The sequence below is a fragment of the Trichomycterus rosablanca genome, chromosome 18 (genome assembly GCF_030014385.1).
Source record: "Trichomycterus rosablanca isolate fTriRos1 chromosome 18, fTriRos1.hap1, whole genome shotgun sequence".
In the NCBI taxonomy this organism is placed as follows: Eukaryota; Metazoa; Chordata; class Actinopteri; order Siluriformes; family Trichomycteridae; genus Trichomycterus; species Trichomycterus rosablanca.
The window spans coordinates 22,832,382-22,850,423 of record NC_086005.1 but is presented as its reverse complement, the minus strand read 5'-3'; the positions used below and the strand labels follow the sequence as shown (position 1 = coordinate 22,850,423).

The 18,042-nt window shown below is 37.1% G+C and overlaps 1 protein-coding gene across 1 annotated transcript in view; it reads right to left on the bottom strand.

Annotated features, from left to right (window-relative positions):
• Positions 1-16,171: 16,171 nt before the first annotated feature.
• LOC134332786 (roundabout homolog 2-like) overlaps positions 16,172-18,042 on the bottom strand; it is a 156,226-nt gene continuing 154,355 nt past the window's right edge. Inside the window, exon 27 of the mRNA XM_063014586.1 lies at positions 16,172-16,476. Within this exon, the coding sequence (XP_062870656.1) occupies positions 16,475-16,476 (2 nt within the window). The 3' untranslated portion in view covers positions 16,172-16,474. The remainder of the gene's footprint in view (positions 16,477-18,042) is intronic.

Here is an 18,042-nt window from a genome sequence, read left to right as displayed (position 1 = left end):
AAAAACTGTATTAGATTCTTACTTTTTGAAACAAAGACTGTTCAGATTGATCTGTGCAGTGACCGACAACCACTTGCTAACCTTCCTGACCTTATTCTCCTGAGAGCAGAGCAGATAGAACATCGCTCCACTTCAGGTTTGAGAAAAAGCCTTGACAAAAGTACATCTGTAAACTTGGCAATAGCAGAAGTAGCCGTGCTACAATCTTATACCAATGCTGGTCGGCATCATACATTTATAACACAGTGATTAATGACTCATGACTCTAATTAGCATCGCCCCAAGGTTTTGCTTTTTGAGTGTTTTGAAGGGTAACTGGAACTGGGTAGACTTATATATATATATACATAAAAAGGAAACCACACATTCAGAAGCTTGCTTCTTCACTAAATGTCATTTTATTTTATTTCATCAACTACTTTACCCTGGTCGGGGTCGCGGTCTGTCCCGTTTCACAGGAAACACTAGGCGCAGAGCAAAAATACCCCAAATAGGGTGCCAATCCATCCCCTATCACCCCCCACCACCCCAAAATGTAGCCAATCATGTCTGTATAGACTGCTGGCCGGCTGATGGCACCTCTTTTGTAATCGTAAGCTATCGCTCATTCATTTATTTATTTACCTACAAACAATGCTGTCTATTTTCAAGTAATTCTTTGTGATAAATGAATATATGACTATTAAATGTACAATTGTTGGGGGAAAGAAAAACAAACACTTACGTTGTCTGGTGTAAACCAAAAAGCATTTTTGTTTCTGTGTACTAATAGGCATGTAACATGATTGATTATTAACATTTAGTAGCCAGCTACATTCATTGTTCTACCCACAGCCACAATAAATTACATTAGCATAACACATGTGACAGGAACATATTGCTTTATTCATAGGAAAATATGAGATTAGCTATGTGAGATCATGGAATAACTGCAATTATAATGTTGATTTTTATTTAATGTAACTTCTTTTCCCTGGCTGACACTAACCACTAGAATTCCTCTGTTGAGAATAAATGAGACTCACAGTTTAATTAACCCCCCGAATGAACCTTCACGATTAATCAGAACTCGGTTGTTGTACGTCATCAGTGAGAGAGAGAGGTTTTCACCAGTAATGCACGTACATACATGGGGCTGAAGAAGATTTACGGTATTTATCGAGGTCAAAAGTCAAGCAAAACAAGCAAGATGTTTAACTTCATAGCTAAATGTTGGGTTTTATTATTCCGGCCATACTAAAAAAAGTCTAATACTTGATTTCGAATTGATTTCATTGCCAAGCAGCTGCACACAAGCCTCATATGGGTTAGCTGGCCAATATTTAGGTTTTTTTAAATGAAGTCAGCAACACTGAATATATAAGATCCTTTGACACAGCAATATGTGGTCCACATGAACAATTTGGCCAAAGATATGTGGACACCTGGCCATGAGCTTGTTGGACATCCCATTCAAAACCATGGGCCACCTCTACACTTGTCTGAAAACATTTTCCAGATGATTTTGAAGTGTCTGTGGGAATTTTTGCCCATTTGCAATTAATATTCCAATGAATCCCAAAGGTGTTAATTGGGGTTAAAGCCAGGGATCTGTGCAGGCCATTTGAGTTCCTTCACATTAATCCAGAACTTGCTTTGCACAGGGGCCTAGTCATGCTAGAACAAAAAATGATCCTTCCCCAAACTGATGCCACACTTCTTATAATTCATATTATATAGATGATTTACTTTAATAAAACCATTTTTAACGGCAGTAGTTTGGGAGTGGCTCTTTCTAATCTTCTTTAGCATGGCCATATTCCTCACTTGGTGGCCACTGGTTTAGCTGGATTGGCCAGCTAGCTAGCCAGCCTCAGCCCAGCTATAGATGATTTGTTGCTAGTCACTGGAGATGATTTTGGGAATGTATAAACTAATTTTACAGAAAGCTCCACAATTAGTTTTATTTAGTTAGCTGGTTAAATCTTCTAGCATGTATAGATAGCTTTGGACCCCCCTACAACTGGATGCTGTTCTTGTATTCCGTTTACCCCCTTTATCAAAATTAAACCATTTCCTAGTTTACATTCCAAGTTTAGAAAAAAAATTTTTTTTTTAACATTTTTTTAACACCTCTGGCTAAAATTGTAACAAAGAAAGACCAACTCCTTACTGAAAAGTGGATTTAAAGCGAGATGCTCAACTAAACATGTGGCTTAGCAACTTCTGGCCATGTTGTGTACCATGTGTGTATCATTTTACAATGTCTCTAATCAATGTAAAGCGAAAATACTTTGAGAGATGCGAGTTTTGTTATATCTGATCTTTCTGTATGTGTTTTTGGGCTGTTATGAGCTTTTCAAAACCCTTAACTAATCCCAATGACATGGCTCATGTTATCACTGCTTCCAATGTAATTGCTTCACCCTGCTGACAGGATGCAGAGTCGGTCCTGACCAGTGTGGTGCCCTAAGCAAGATTTTGGCTGGTGCCCCTTGCATCATTCATTCATCAGTAATTGTGTTTATACACTCAGGCGGCATGGTGGCCTCACAGCAAGAAGGTCCTGGGTTCGATCCCCCAGGTGGGGCAATCTGGGTCCTTTCTGTGTGGAGTTTGCATGTTCTCCCCGTGTCTGTGTGGGTTTCCCCCGGGTGTTCCGGTTTCCTCCCACAGTCCAAAGACATGCAAGTGAGGTGAATTGGAGATAGTAAATTGTCCATGACTGTGTTCGATATAACCTTGAGAAGTGATTAATACGGTGGCCGAGAAGTGCAAAACAAATTTACATTTCAGAAAACAAAATTACAAAAAAACAAAAACAAATTTACAACAAAAGCAAAAACAAATTTACAAGTGCTCGGGTACCCAGTGTTTGTAAATTTGTTTTGGCATATGTAAAAGTGTTTCAGCACTTGTAAATTTATTTTCGGCATATGTAATTTTGTTTTCTAAAATGTATATTTGTTTTGCACTTCCCGGCCGCACATTTCTGACGGAAAAGGCAGGGACAATAAACCGGAAGTGCGTGTTGCTTACCTGCTGTCAATCAAACTGTTTCTCAGCGATAAAGTGAACGGAGTTTGTGATGGTGACGATAAACAAGGTTTTGTCTAGTTTGTGGAAATCATTTTATCCAGTTGACCCGCTATTGTTTTTCTTGTGGAAAGTTTTGTGCAGACGGTTAGACGTGGCGTGTGCATCTCTATTTACCGTCCGCTCTTCTAAACATCTAAGGAATTCCCACAAGAACAACAAAAGCGAAATAATGAAAATAATTAACACAAAATGGACAAAACATTGTTTATTAGGGACGGAACATCTGATACCGAGGCTTTAAAGCTTGTTTCACTTCAAATGTTCAATCAAATGTTCCGTCCCTAATAAACAATGTTTTGTCCATTTTGTGTTAATTATTTTCATTATTTCGCTTTTGTTGTTCTTGTGGGAATTCCTTAGATGTTTAGAAGAGCGGACGGTAAATAGAGATGCACACGCCACGTCTAACCGTCTGCACAAAACTTTCCACAAGAAAAACAATAGCGGGTCAACTGGATAAAATGATTTCCACAAACTAGACAAAACCTTGTTTATCGTCACCATCACAAACTCCGTTCACTTTATCGCTGAGAAACAGTTTGATTGACAGCAGGTAAGCAACACGCACTTCCGGTTTATTGTCCCTGCCTTTTCCGTCAGAAATGTGCGGCCGGGAAGTGCAAAACAAATATACATTTTAGAAAACAAAATTACATATGCCGAAAATAAATTTACAAGTGCTGAAACACTTTTACATATGCCAAAACAAATTTACAAACACTGGGTACCCGAGCACTTGTAAATTTGTTTTTGCTTTTGTTGTAAATTTGTTTTTGTTTTTTTGTAATTTTGTTTTCTGAAATGTAAATTTGTTTTGCACTTCTCGGCCACCGTAGATTAACCTTGTGTAACGAGTAACTACCGTGTGTCTGTCATGAATGTAACCAAAGAGTGTAAAACATGATGTTAAAATCCAAATAAATAAATAAATAAAATGTTTACACTCACACAGACACTGCATAGCCTCAAGTCTTTGGGTTTTTACAAATATATATTAAAAAGTAAAAACAGTATTAAAGAAACAAGTGACTTTAAATGAATTATGAATATAATGTAAATTCAGTATAAATAATACATACATACATATACATAAGGTATTAGAGAAAATACTATAGTAATAATATTTCCTGTACACTGCATCTGTACACATATTCATTCCACTTAAATATAATTGTACATCCCAGAAACCTCACATTTGCTTTTAGTAAAATAAATAACATGCAGTAGAAAATAATTAAGAATAAAAAGTTATTTTGGGAGTGATTCGAGTGTTCACTCCACAGGGTGTCCCTAAAGTCTGGACACATAGGAAATATCACTTACTATAATTAACTATACATGTATGTATGTTCACTAAAATACACACACATGCATATTGCATCACAAATAGTGGAAAACACATTAAAGATATTATTGATTATTATTCTAATGAAATAAAATGTTGAAAAATGTATTGAAATTCATTGAAAATATGCATTTTGCCTATGTGTCCAGACTTTAGGGACACATTGTATAGGATGTCGGACCAGTGAATGCCAGACACAAACCACAGTAGACTACAGCCGTGCATTATTAATGTTAATACAATATGACGATATTAATTTTAATTAATTTTAACTTATTCGTGTATCACAAACCAACACGGAGCTGAAAGTGCATCCAAACACAGACCAACGTTGTTTTGTCAGTGAAATATTAAGTGCCACGGTGACGACGTTCACCAACTTTGGGCTAAAGTTCTGTTTATTAAATTAGCAACCATTATCTAGCTAGCTAGTGACGTTGCTCAGACTGTGACGGTAACTTTGAACTATTACAATAAAACAGATATTATTTCGTCACATTGCATTACCTTTGTCTTTTTGCCGTCTTGTGTGCTCTTCTTTTATTTCTTTTTTCAAAACTAGGCACCAAAGGGCTTCGACATGTTTGACATATTGGCTGTCAGCTGCTATGCTAATTGCTAAACTTCGCATTTACTGTTAATCACATATTTTCACTCACGCGCTGGCCCCGCCCCTCCTCCACAGGCAGGTGAGTTGAACTAGATTCTGAGGAGGGGGGGAGGTGATGTGGCAGGGGGATGCTGAACGGGCGGCGCACAAATCAGAAAATATTACGGCCTATACTGTATTATTAGACTATAAAGTTATGATTTTGTGGACATTTTGTTATGTTGAGAAATAATGGTATAAGTAGTATTAGTAAAAAATAGTAACAGAATATTTTCTTCCTCTTAGTGTGGTGTCCTTTTGCATGGACGGAGCCCCTAAAGCAGTAGTTCTCAACGGGGGGAACTCTAGGGGGCTTCAGTGAGCCTAGACAGGGTCCCAAAGCATTTAATTAAGAAAAAGAGTCAAAATAATAACGTGAAGGAACCGGAGATCTCTTCCGATGTCATAAAAATCTACTTTAAACTACCTACAACCTACACTGGATCTTTGAGAATTGACAAATATTTGAAATATTTGATTCATCCACCTCAAAAGTGCATAAATCGATGAACCCCGACTACAAACGATTCTGATTCGGTTGTACATGTAGACCCAGTTGAAGCAGACCCAAATGAGCAAGCTCCTACCACCAGTTAACCAGAAGTAAACCAACTAAATCAACCAAAATTAGAAAATACCAATTCACTGAAATTCCATGCTAAAGAACACATACCTTTTATCATCCTTGCTGACGGCGTAAGAATAATATCATAACCCATGCCAAGGAGGTCCCAGAATTTTTTTTAACACATGAGGCCAGAGAAAAATGCTTTATGTGATCATGAAGAAAGAATTTTATTAAAAATCTTTTTAAAGCAAAATTGACCCATTAGTTTTTATTTCCCATTACTATTTTATGGTTTCCAAGACTACCCATTCTAGATTCAATTACAGATTTAGAACATATTCATGCTATTAACTAAATCCATCCAGATAAAAGTAAAACATGTTTATGCGTTCTTTGTTTCCTTGCAGATGTGAACATTACAAAGCTCCATTAGGTCTGGCTTATCTGTAGCCATCTGTAGTACAACAATGGAATCAATAAATCCCATTTAAATGCATCTACGATCCGTAACGGGTCACTATTAACCTTACGTCCACCCACATGGGGGGTACAAAAATACCCTGCACGGGTTAATATTTTAACTCTATGTCCATATAGGCCACCTATGCCCTTTCAGAGTACATTGGTTCTCCTCCCACCTCTCAAAAAACATGTGAGTATTTAAGTATTAAGGCATTAAGGTATACAATTGGAGTAGTAAGGTGTGGGTGTTTGAGAGCTGAGGCTAATTAATTAGCCAACCTTCTATAAACAAGAGGACATTCTGTACTGTATTCATTCTGTACTCAAGTAAGTGTCATGCACAAGAGCACAATTTGCACATCTGGGCGCATTTACAAAAACAGATAACACAAAATACCTGCAAAGAATTAATAGTAAAAATTTGTGTTGGATTAAATATTATTTTAAATAAGTGAACCAATTAATGTGTTCAGTTTGGTTCAGTTGGTAGCATGTTAACAGTTTAGACAAAACTAACCAATTTATTGTGGTTGATGTTGCAGTGGGGTTGGTGTCACCCAAAATGAAAAACATAAAAATACAATACACCTATGAACAGTTTAGAACAGCTTCCGCATGTTTGAGGAGGTTGGAAAAACCTAAAGTACCTAGAGAAAACCATAAAAGACAGACTCATTTGCTATGCAGCACCCACTCAACCAGCTGTGCCACAATGCTGCCTTTATTAAAAAAAAAAAAAAATGCTTGACTCTTCTGGCTGCCTTGCCTCTTTATCCCTAACTATTCACGCTGTTATCTCAAGAAAAAAACTTGAGTTAGAATAACATTTATGCCCCTAATGGTTCAGGCTAATTAAATGTTAATATAAAAAAAAACTCCTCTATAGATAAGATTTGTGAGTGTGTTAAGTCCTCCTAATAATTTCTGATAGTGACAACAAGACTATAATTTAGCCTTTTCCTACATAACAAAACACATTTTAGTCAGAGAATAAGTGGGGATGGGGGTGGCAAAAGCTTTTTAAAGGTCCATCTCTCCCACTGGAGCAGACATGACTAGATCACTATAATTGATAGGAACACAGTGCACAGTGGTTCATTTTCCAGGTAATTTGGTGATGTTTGTGGAATAAATGGCAGAGGAAGCCTTAACATATGGGCACTTGTATGGGGGGTGTGAGAGATGGTTTGTTTGAGTGTGTGTCTGATGTGCAGATTTTGATGCTAGTTCACCCACAAGATGGGACAAGTTGTTTTGTCTGGATCAGCAATAAACCCAAGTGCATCCATCTTCATTAGTGCCCAGGGGTGACAGGAGGATGCCTCTTACACCCCTCTGTAGCATTCATTTTCAGCCAAATATATCAAATTGCTAAAATAAAAGCTGCACAATATGGTGCAAACACTACAAATTTAATCAAAGCGTTTGCAAACATGGTCGACCTTCGTTAGTCTTTACAGTCATTGTGCTCTATAATATGTCAGCACTGTCTTCAAATGTGCTTTCAGAATACAATGTTTAATACATATATTCTTAATTTCTGTTGCATTGTCCAGGGTGAGAGCCTGAAAACGGTCTAACATAAAATGACATTATTTCTGTACATTATTAAAAAAAACAAAGGAGCCATATTAAAGCCTCGCTAGGTCGCAAACTGTGTCCACCAAATTGTGTCAGCGCCCACTACATAGAACACATCAGCACTGTTGTAATTTATGTCAAATAAAAATGATTTGGACTACAGCTACAGTCAATTTAACCTTATACACCCTGTTAACTTAATTTAAAACCACGATCTGGTGTTGTAGGGCAGTTGTAGCCTAGCAGTTAAGATGCTGGACTAGTAAGTAGAAGTTGGCTGGTTTAAACCCGCCACTGCCAGGTTTCCACTGTTGGGTCCTTGAGCAAGGCCCTTAACCCTCAATTGTTTGGACTGTATACTGTATAAAGTCGCTTCGGATAAAAGCGTCTGCTAAATGCCGTAAATGTATGATTTTTATTATACACCAACAGAGGGAATAGAGAAAATAACACAAATATGCTGGTTGTTTGAGGTTTTGTATCAGTTTTCTTTGTTAACTCTGTTTAATTACAGCTGTACAACCTCTGTATCAATACAGACCAGTTCAGAGACACTTTACATAACATATTTAGTGACACTAATCTTTTGCTGTATGTACATTGAAACATTTTTGTTCTCAATCGGTACATTTTAAATGTAAATGTTTAAAATGCATTTTATATGTGCATGTTCCTTTTTCCAACATCTTGTGCTGTTGTAGCTGGATTTTGTTGATTAGTTAATACAGCAAAAACCTTTACACTATTTTATATCCTGCAGCTCTATTTTCCTGGCAATCCTATTTCAGTCCTTTTCAGCCTGACCAAATTTGGGCTGTATATTGATTTTCTATGCACACATGAATAAATAAATCAAAATGTATAAAGCAAAGTCCCTGTAATCTTTCAAGAATTGGAAAATCCTGCCACTTTCCAGGACTCAGGCTAGGCAAATACTGCGAGAAGGCAGCAGCGCTGGGCTTTTCAGATTCATATGGCTTTAGAAAATGTCATGGTTTTGTTGTGGAAGGCTCCGGAATTGCGGTGAACCTGAAGAGCAGAGATAGAGGTGGCACTTGGAGTTGGAGAGATGTTTAATCCAACTTCCTGCCTCTGTTGCCTTTTCCTCCCAGCACAATGAAACACAGCCGGGGATTAAATTCTCCTCCGCCAATTTCTCCTCGGTGCCCAGTCAATTATAACTTACAGAGGCCAGCAGAGTCCCTCCAGATTTATACAAATCAAATCACAGCAAGTGCAAATAAGGATAATTGCAGAATAACACAGCTGCCTATGGTTTTGGATGTATGTGCTTTTTTATTCTATTCATTTATTTTTATTTTATTGCCGCATTCGTCTTTCAATCCTTCAGTTTGATTGAAAGGACTGTACTGCTGACATTGGTCCAGTAAAACATAAATGACATTAAATGCCTTTCTGCTAACACTATGCTCTCAACCAGAGCAATCGTTTTCATGTAATCAAATTAAAATTAGCCTTGGTGTCTCAGGGGTTGAAAATAAACTGAATTAACTTGCTACATTAAGCAAAAAGAGCATATCTAATTTAATTAAAGTCATTTACATCACCACATAACCAACCTAAATAGATTCTATGCAGTGTTAAAATGTATTGAGCAAAAAAGCAAAAAATGTAGCAAAAAACAAGACTTACTGGTCTCTCCACATACCACGGGCACTGATGCACCCCCATACCTTGACAGATGTTGTCTTTTGCACCTTTCACTGATAACAGTCTGGATGGTCCTTTAAAAAAAAAAACTGAACCGTGGACTCATCAGACCACAGCACATGCTCCCACAGCTTTTTGGACCATCTGAAATAAGCTTAGGTGCAGGGAACTCTGATTCGTTTCTGCATAGAATTGATGTCTGGCTTTCTTTTTGTTTAATAGAGTTTCAAGTTGCATTTCGTATGTAGTGGCGCACTGTGTTAAGTGGCAATGGTTTTCTGAAGTACCTCCAAGCCCATGTGGCTATATTTATCACAGAAGCATGACGGTCCTATTCAACAGTGGTTTCCAGCTTTGTCCTAAATGGACAGAGATCTCTCCATATTGGAAAAAATAATTGCCCCCTATTTTTAGAAGCACTGAGTGCAACAAAACATTTTTATACAACCTCAATTCCAAAAAAAATCATTTCTAATCTGATGCTGCAGACTGGAAAGTTGAAATAATAAAAAACACAGATTTTGGAACTTTTTTCACAGATGGATAAAGGTTTGCCTCTTTGTGAAAATCTGTTTTATCTCTGCTGATAAATTAAAAGGACATTTTCTATTTTCAATTAAATGAAAAATAATAAATTGTAGATTATTTTGGCCAGGACTTTATCCTAAGTGCATGTGGAATTCACACTTGATACACTAGATACAATCATCAATATTAACAAGCATGTAAATGTGTGTTCCTAAATTCTCCTAAAGCTAATAATGATGCAGTTAATCTCTCTCTGACACACAAACTCCAGTTAAGTGAGGCTCAGGGATTAAACCTGCATTAATTACCCGTTCCATTATTCTATTCTTATATTCTTAGCAGTCTGTGCTAGCGGTGCTAATGAACTCCTGGTTTTACACTGATTAAAATGCAATAAAATTGCTTTTACCGGTTGGTGAAGTGAATTTCTAAAGCTGGAAGAACACCGAGTGATTGATGTGCACCGTTCATGCAGCTCACAGAAAAAGGAAAGCCAGACAAAGCCGGGATATGGGAAAGCTACATTTTGTTTAGCTTATATTTTTTAAACTTTGTATCCTGCTACTGAATAATGTTTTTTTGTTCACTTACATATAATATGTGATGCAGCTAGGCAGGCTTTAGCAATTTTATTGACTTTACAAACTTGCTAACTACTGGTTTAGCCGGTAAGATGCTGAAGAATTTTAGCAATTATTAGTTGAGTATTTCTTTTAGTCAAAACTTCTACTCACAACATTTTTGTTAATAAGACAAAGGCATTATATATTATACTTAGCACTCTCGCCTCACTGCAAGAGGAGCCTGTGTGTGTGTGTTGTGTGATGTCCTACCTTTTGCCTAATGACTCAGACCCATCGCGACCCTGACCAGAGTAAAGTGGTGGTTAAACAGACAATGAATAGATCAAGTACTAACTCAAGCAAACATTATCAGTCCAGATCCTAATGTTTAGATTCCTAAAACGTACGCCTTCCACACCCTATGCTGGGACTGTCCATTGAAATTTTCAGAAGACCTACCTTGGGTATATAAAGATAGGCCTATACTGCTTTAGCAGAGGGTTGGGTTGAGTTTGCTATGCTATGGTATGCTATGGTTAGCTATGGTACGGTATGGTATGGTATGGTATGGTATGGTGCTTACACCTAATTTTACTCCAACAGCACTCAACACGATCAAGGAAGCATGTGTAACGTATACACAAGACAATAATTACACTACAAAGTTCTCTTGACTATTGTGCTTCAGTTCTGCTTTTATTGAATGTGCAGTGTTTAGAGGAAAAGAGAGACTTTACCTGTGGGTTCTACTAAAATTCGGTTCAGTTCTGTGGACCAAGTATCGACCTTGAACAAGTATCACACATGGAATGCTTTACTACCACATTACTGATTACTCTGAAGGCTAATGCTAATCAGGAGAGGTAGAGGAGTGATGACTAGTGTTGCTACAGAGCAAAACATTGATGGCTGGACTTATCCGTCACATCCGCTGTAATTATGGCTCTGTAGTAATGAACTTCTCAGTTTAGCCTCCAGCTAGAGCCGAGAGACACTTTATAATAAAGTCAGCACCTTACTAATGTGTTATTTCGTACTAAAGAATCTCTCCTCAGCTCATCTGTGGGAAATCAGGAATATTTTTTATTTTGATCTAACATTAACCAAAAGAAAAAGACTTTTATAGCGGAGCTTATACGACGACGTCCCAAATGTCCTACTCCGAGGCTACATTTGCACTGTCAGCGTAAGTGCCCATTTATGATTTACTGCTCAATTTCAGTTTTATTGAAATTTTTAATGGAGTCTATATCTGATAGCACTTTACCCGAAATTCATTCCTGCTAGGGCTGTCAGAACAATTTCATATCCAACACTGTTTCGTTTTCATCAATTAAATAGACTGTTTTAAAAGGCTCTACTTGTCACAAAATACTTTTTGTATATACTTATATATACTCACTGAGAAATGAGTAAATTATTAGGTTTTTAATTTTATAGTTTTATTTTATAAGCTATATCTACCATGGAGATTACCATGGGTGACTTCCATAGAACCCAAACTTTAAGAACCACTGGTATAGACATTCCAGATACACTCCAACAATCTTTGGAAATAACTAATAGTGTCAACTAGAACAATCACAGTATAATTACAGTATATTTTTCCTAATTCCCTTAATTTTCATATTTTATAACACATTTATCCTGATCAGGGTTGTGGTGGGACAAGTTTCCCCAGAATTACTGAGCGCAATGTAGCAATACATCCACGAACAGGATGCCAGTTCATCGCATGGCCTAGGCTAACAATCCCCCTTTCCCTGGACAGAGCCGATTATGTATGTATGTACACTACTGACTGGCTTATAGCACCGCTGAGGAATTGAACCCTGGATCAAAGTAGTAGCGGGCTAGCTAAATGTACCACTGCGTCACCGAGTGCCAATATTTTTCCCCCTTTTTACCTGTGTGACTGTCTATGCTATGCAAACAAGTGATAAGAGTGAAAACAATTAAGTCGAATATGTTTAAGAGTTTTATCTAATTAGATCTGGATTTAAATGAGATTTTACTTTCCTCAATTATTAACTGGTGTTGTGTGTAAATAATCACGTGTTTCCACGCTCACAAAAAAAATAATAAAAAAAACAAGACGTGCAAATGAGCACGGCCAGAAAGCTGATTATTATAGAAAGACTCTTGACAAAAGAAAATTTCAGTAAACGTACATAGGCATTACCCATAATACTGTGCACAATATATACGTTCAATTGACAGTGAAACACGCAGTCATTAACCCCTTCTTATTCCGTACACATTGTCGAAGACCGAGCCCCCTTTGTTGGTCCGGTCTTTTCCCACACAGCACACTAGCAGCCAATTTTGTCTGATGCAGGCACTGCCAATTGTGCCCACTAGGGGGCGCCCAGGCGACCGCAAGCAATGCTGAGATTCAAACTCGGGGAGTGAAATATCTATAAAAAAGTGTTATTATATTCTTAAACTGAATAACATAAACAGTTAAAGCCAATAATTTACATACGCGTGATACACACGACTTTTATTGGATTGTTGTCCAAACAAAAACTTTCATTAATTTAGTTCATACATTTATTTTGGGGTTTCTTCACCAAGTCGCCCTCACTCTTACACACACACACACACACACACACACACACAAGAAAAAAAATCAATCAGAATTTACACATACAGTCTTTTATTTTCATAGTTGGATTCTGAAACACACTTTGCAAGTGCACTGGCTTCCTGAGGGGAGAACAAATCTGGCAGGTTAGATATTATGTACATATGGAGTAAATGCACATCACAAAATAAATAAATAAATATATAAATTAATAAATAAAAAAAAGCATGTCAAAGAAATGACATACATAGAAGAGGACTGTCTCTTGCCTTCAGAGCTTCTCTTGCTCATTAGCTGAACGTACACGGTTCGTTTTCATTTCGAACCCCCAATACTGACAATGGTTTCATTTACCAAGCAGCACGCCGGCTTAAACTTACATGACAAGTGTTTTTTTTAACAGCTTTCTGAACAGCATTATTTAAATAACCGTGCTAATTAGGGACAGAACTGGGAACGCTGCCAGAAACCCAGAACAATTTCAAGGGTAATGGTCCCTTTCTGGTGGTCCTTTCCCTCTCATCAAAATTTCAGCCCACCTGTTTTAAGCCGCTTCCATTTGCACGGGTTAAACACACCTGCTAAGGGTCGAGCACAAGCAGCTGTCAACTGCTAGCTTAATTATGGTGTCAGTCAACACAGAGGACGATCCAGTGTCATTAGCATTTTTAGGCTCCAGACTGGGTGAATATTGGTACAGTGGGACAAAAGTTTTGAGTTTTATTTATATTTTCATGATTCTGATGCTATACAATCTAAAATACATTTAAAAAGGTTCGTTTTTCAATCACTTGGCAACGTGGCAAACCTCAATCCATCTTTGCTTGACCAGGCCTTTCCTGGATGGTCCTTTTATACTTGAATATGAAGTGCATCACCTATTCAGATGTTGTCTAAACCTTTAAACGAACACTATTTAACATACATAATATTTTTGTTTTTAGATTAAAACAGGTGGATTTAGAAATCACTGCTTGCTGTTTTTATTTACATTACATACTTCTCCAATTTTTCTGGCACTGTCTCGAACTGTTAATTTGCTTGTAATATGCATGAATAGTTGTTTGTATTTTTATTATTATAATATTAATTATTTTATTAGTTTTCTACCCCAAACCGAAAACAAACAATTCCAAAATTGAGTTCATAACTGTCACTAATGAGGCAATTTTCTTTATATTTCCTCAAAAGATCTGTCACTTTTGTTCTTTGTTTTGGTTTCCTTTTTTTTTCCTAATTCTAATGACTGATTTTCTTATTTACCCATATTCAAGAATATTATGATTATTATTTTAATTATTATTGAATAAGAACTTTTAATTATCATTTGGAGACTTAAGATTTGACACAAATTTGAAAGTGATATCATTTGTCATTCCTTATTTAAATCTTCAGCTGCACAACTGTTCAAGGTTTTTTATGTTTTACAATTAAAAATTTTTTTTATCTCTTTTCCCCCCAATTTCCTCCCCTAATCTAGTCGTATCCAGTTACCCTGGTTGCGTTACACTTCACCTCTACCGATACAACCCTCCACTGCTGACTGAGGAGCTTTGCAACTGACACACGCCCCCTCCGACACATGAGCAGTACCGACTGCATCTTTTCACCTGCATGAGCTGAGATTCAATACGATGCATTCGAAATTCCAGCTCTGGTACGCTAGAGACAAATATTTTAAATGGGAGACAGGCCTGGACTGCAAGCAGGACTGTCTAGCACCTGCACTCTGATTACACAGCCGTGACATACCCTGACTTTTGTAACTATCTTGATAAAAAAAAACTAAGATGGTTGATTCTTCAGTCCATTTCAGGTGCTCTCAAGCCCAGAGACGTATGTGACATTCCTTGACGTTGTTGACAAATGGCTTTTCCAGTGACAACGTATCAAATTATTTCTATTATTTCTAAGTCTATTAGTTTATCAGTGCTGATTTTTTAATGTAGTGCTCTCTAAAAGATTAAAGATCATATTCAGACTTGCATTTTATTAAGTGATTTTATATTTTTATCCCTGAACCTTTTGATATGATGCAACATCCTAGTTTTTAAACTGTTGAGTTATTCACCGACACATTTTGGAAGCCTTGACCCATCCTTGCTCATTAACAACTAGGCTCTTTTTATATCCAAGCATATACTCAACCTATTTTAGAAATTAATTAACTTGATGAGGTAAAGCATTAAATATCTTATTTTTGTTTTGCTTTATTTATTAGAACAATTTCCCAAGCAAAGACTTTTTGAGGAAGCTCTATTTTTCCAAGGATTGACAAACTTCAAATCAAGTTTTGCTTTTTATCTTCATATGTTGGAAGGTTCTGCCATTCTGGTTTTAAAAATAGTTTAACGTTCACCTGGAGGTGCCACTACAACCTTGGTACGAAATAAGATACAGCTTAGGATCAAAGTTAATGTGTCCCAATTTACATTTGTCCCACATCATCAGTAGTCACCCTATTTAATGCCTTAGTATCCCAGTATTATCAAGTAATGCATAATATACAATTGCACTAAGTGGAATATGTGACTTTTTGTCATTAGTTGTACATGAGTGGTCATATATGGACTGCAATACAGCAAAGTGTCCACTCCTAATCTTACAAAAAAACAGCAATGTGTCCACTTTTAATCTGCCACAAATAACTCAGGGCAGGAAGATGCATTAAGCCCGCTCAGCTGGCAATAATACCTACTGTACGCTTTCACTATCATATCATCCGTCTCCGACATTCAGACATAAATCCCCCTCGCGACAATCCAATAATAATACATCTCTATTTGTGGACATTTCGGTCCAAAATCTCTTTATTTTAGGCTGCCGTGCAGACTCCATTATCTGTCTGTACATCAGCAGGAGCTGGAAATGTTGTGCTTATCACCAAAATGTTCTGTGCAAATTAAACAGTTTATAATAACTTACAAATCAGTTAATCAGATCATTTATGAAAAGAACTGTGACACGATGTTTCGTTCATTTACAACATTATAAAGACCATTAAGAAACAAACCTAAAAATCTGATTTTGGTTTGCATAGCAAAGCAACATCAAATTAAAAAAAGCTATTTACAACATACACATCCCTTCTGTTGATCTTATGTACAAATTTCAGATTTTCATATTTATTCTTATATAAAAAAAACCAAGCAAGAACAAAAACACCATTCTTGTTATTTCCGAGTGTTGTGGCACAAAACGAGAGGGACATGTGACGTTTCGTCGTAGACAAAAGCAAACCGCAAGCTGAACACCACCGATCGTGAGACGTGTGTCTGTACATTGGCTTCGCCGTTCAGTGTTGGCCCGGGAGGTAAAAAAAAGTACCTCAGGTAAGGCCGGGGGATGGAGAGTAGGGGGGAGATGAATCTCGCTCGCTCTTTCGTCCATGCTTTCGTTGGCGTGGGCAGTGAGTAGTCTGGCTTATCTCACAGACAGGGTACTCTGCAGAATGGCACAGATAGATACACGTTAATGCATTCTGGACAATTCTGTGTAGGAGTGTAATGGAATGGTATGGTAAGATACAAGTTCTACACTTTCTGCTCTTCAGTTAATAGTTTGTGGAGGTAAAATCTACCATTGGAATAAAAAAAAACATTTATATATATACTTTAAGTGGTAAAATTCTGTTAGATGACTGATATATGAGAGCACTGATAAATCTGATATCAGTTTGAGGTTGCTTCAGCATTTTTTTTTTTAGTAAATCTTTACAGGCCACTTTATTAGAATCACCAGTACATCTGCTTATTTATGTACAGTTGCAACCGGAAATATTCAAACCCTCACCAAGTAAAGTATTATAATGATGTATATACAGTAGAATTGAATAAAATATACAAAAAGTCTCATTAAACAGAGAAAGAATATTTATTGATACGTACATGCAATTCTGATAAAACGTCTACTTCTTATTGTAGCCTAGCGGAAATATTCAAACCCTCACCAAGTAAAGTATTATAATGATGTATATACAGTAGAATTGAATAAAATATACAAAAAGTCTCATTAAACAGAGAAAGAATATTTATTGATACGTACATGCAATTCTGAGTTAATATAAAAATAAAAATAAAAATAAAACGTCTACTTCTTATTGTAGCCTAGCGGTACTGAATTAGTAATCATAAGGTTGTTGGTTCGAAACCCCACCACTGCCAGGTTGCCACTTTTGGGCCCTTGAGCAAGGCCCTTAACCCTTTAATTGTTTAAAAACTGTATTCTTTAAGTCGCTTTGGATAAAAGCATCTGCTAAATGCAGAAAATGTAAATGTAATGTAAATGTATAAACTACTTTCTTCAAACCCCCGTAAAGATTTTCTATCAGATTTGAATCTGGAGACTGACAGACTGACCACTACAGGATTGATTTCTTAAGTGGAAGTGGGCTTGGGATCACTGTCTTGCTGGAAAGTCCAATTATCACCAAGGTTCAATTTCACCACAGAAACAACAATTCTTTGAAACGACCTGCTATTTCTGTGAATCCACGATCTGACCAGCCTGCATGCTCGACCATCCTTGTGCCAGACAAACCACTGATCCATATGGCCAAACAGTTCCAGTTTTAATCCGTCACTCTATAGAACTGTGTGCTGTGATCTGTGCTTCTTGGTCAAGAGTGGAATGTATAGTGGAAACTGGCCAGGAAATTCTTGGTTGGTAAGATATCTTCTTATAGTTGCCATGGACACATTTCTCCCAGCCTTCATCAGGTCATCCTGTAAGTCTTTTCCAGTAACACAGGGGCTTTTCTTCTTTGTCCAGGTGACATTGCTAAGGTTTCTGGATGAAATATTGGACTTTCTCCTATAGCCAGGCAGGTGTACTGCTGCATCACATGTTTGGAACTTCTGGACAGTACTCCCAATGGTGTCTCTAGGAATGTTTAAGGTCGGAATGTTATTGCCCTTTTGGTGTAATAAAATTATCTCCTCCCGGCTTTTGTGACTTTTAGTGTTCTTCATGGTTGCAACACACCTTAAACACTCGAATCTCTGGGTGGTT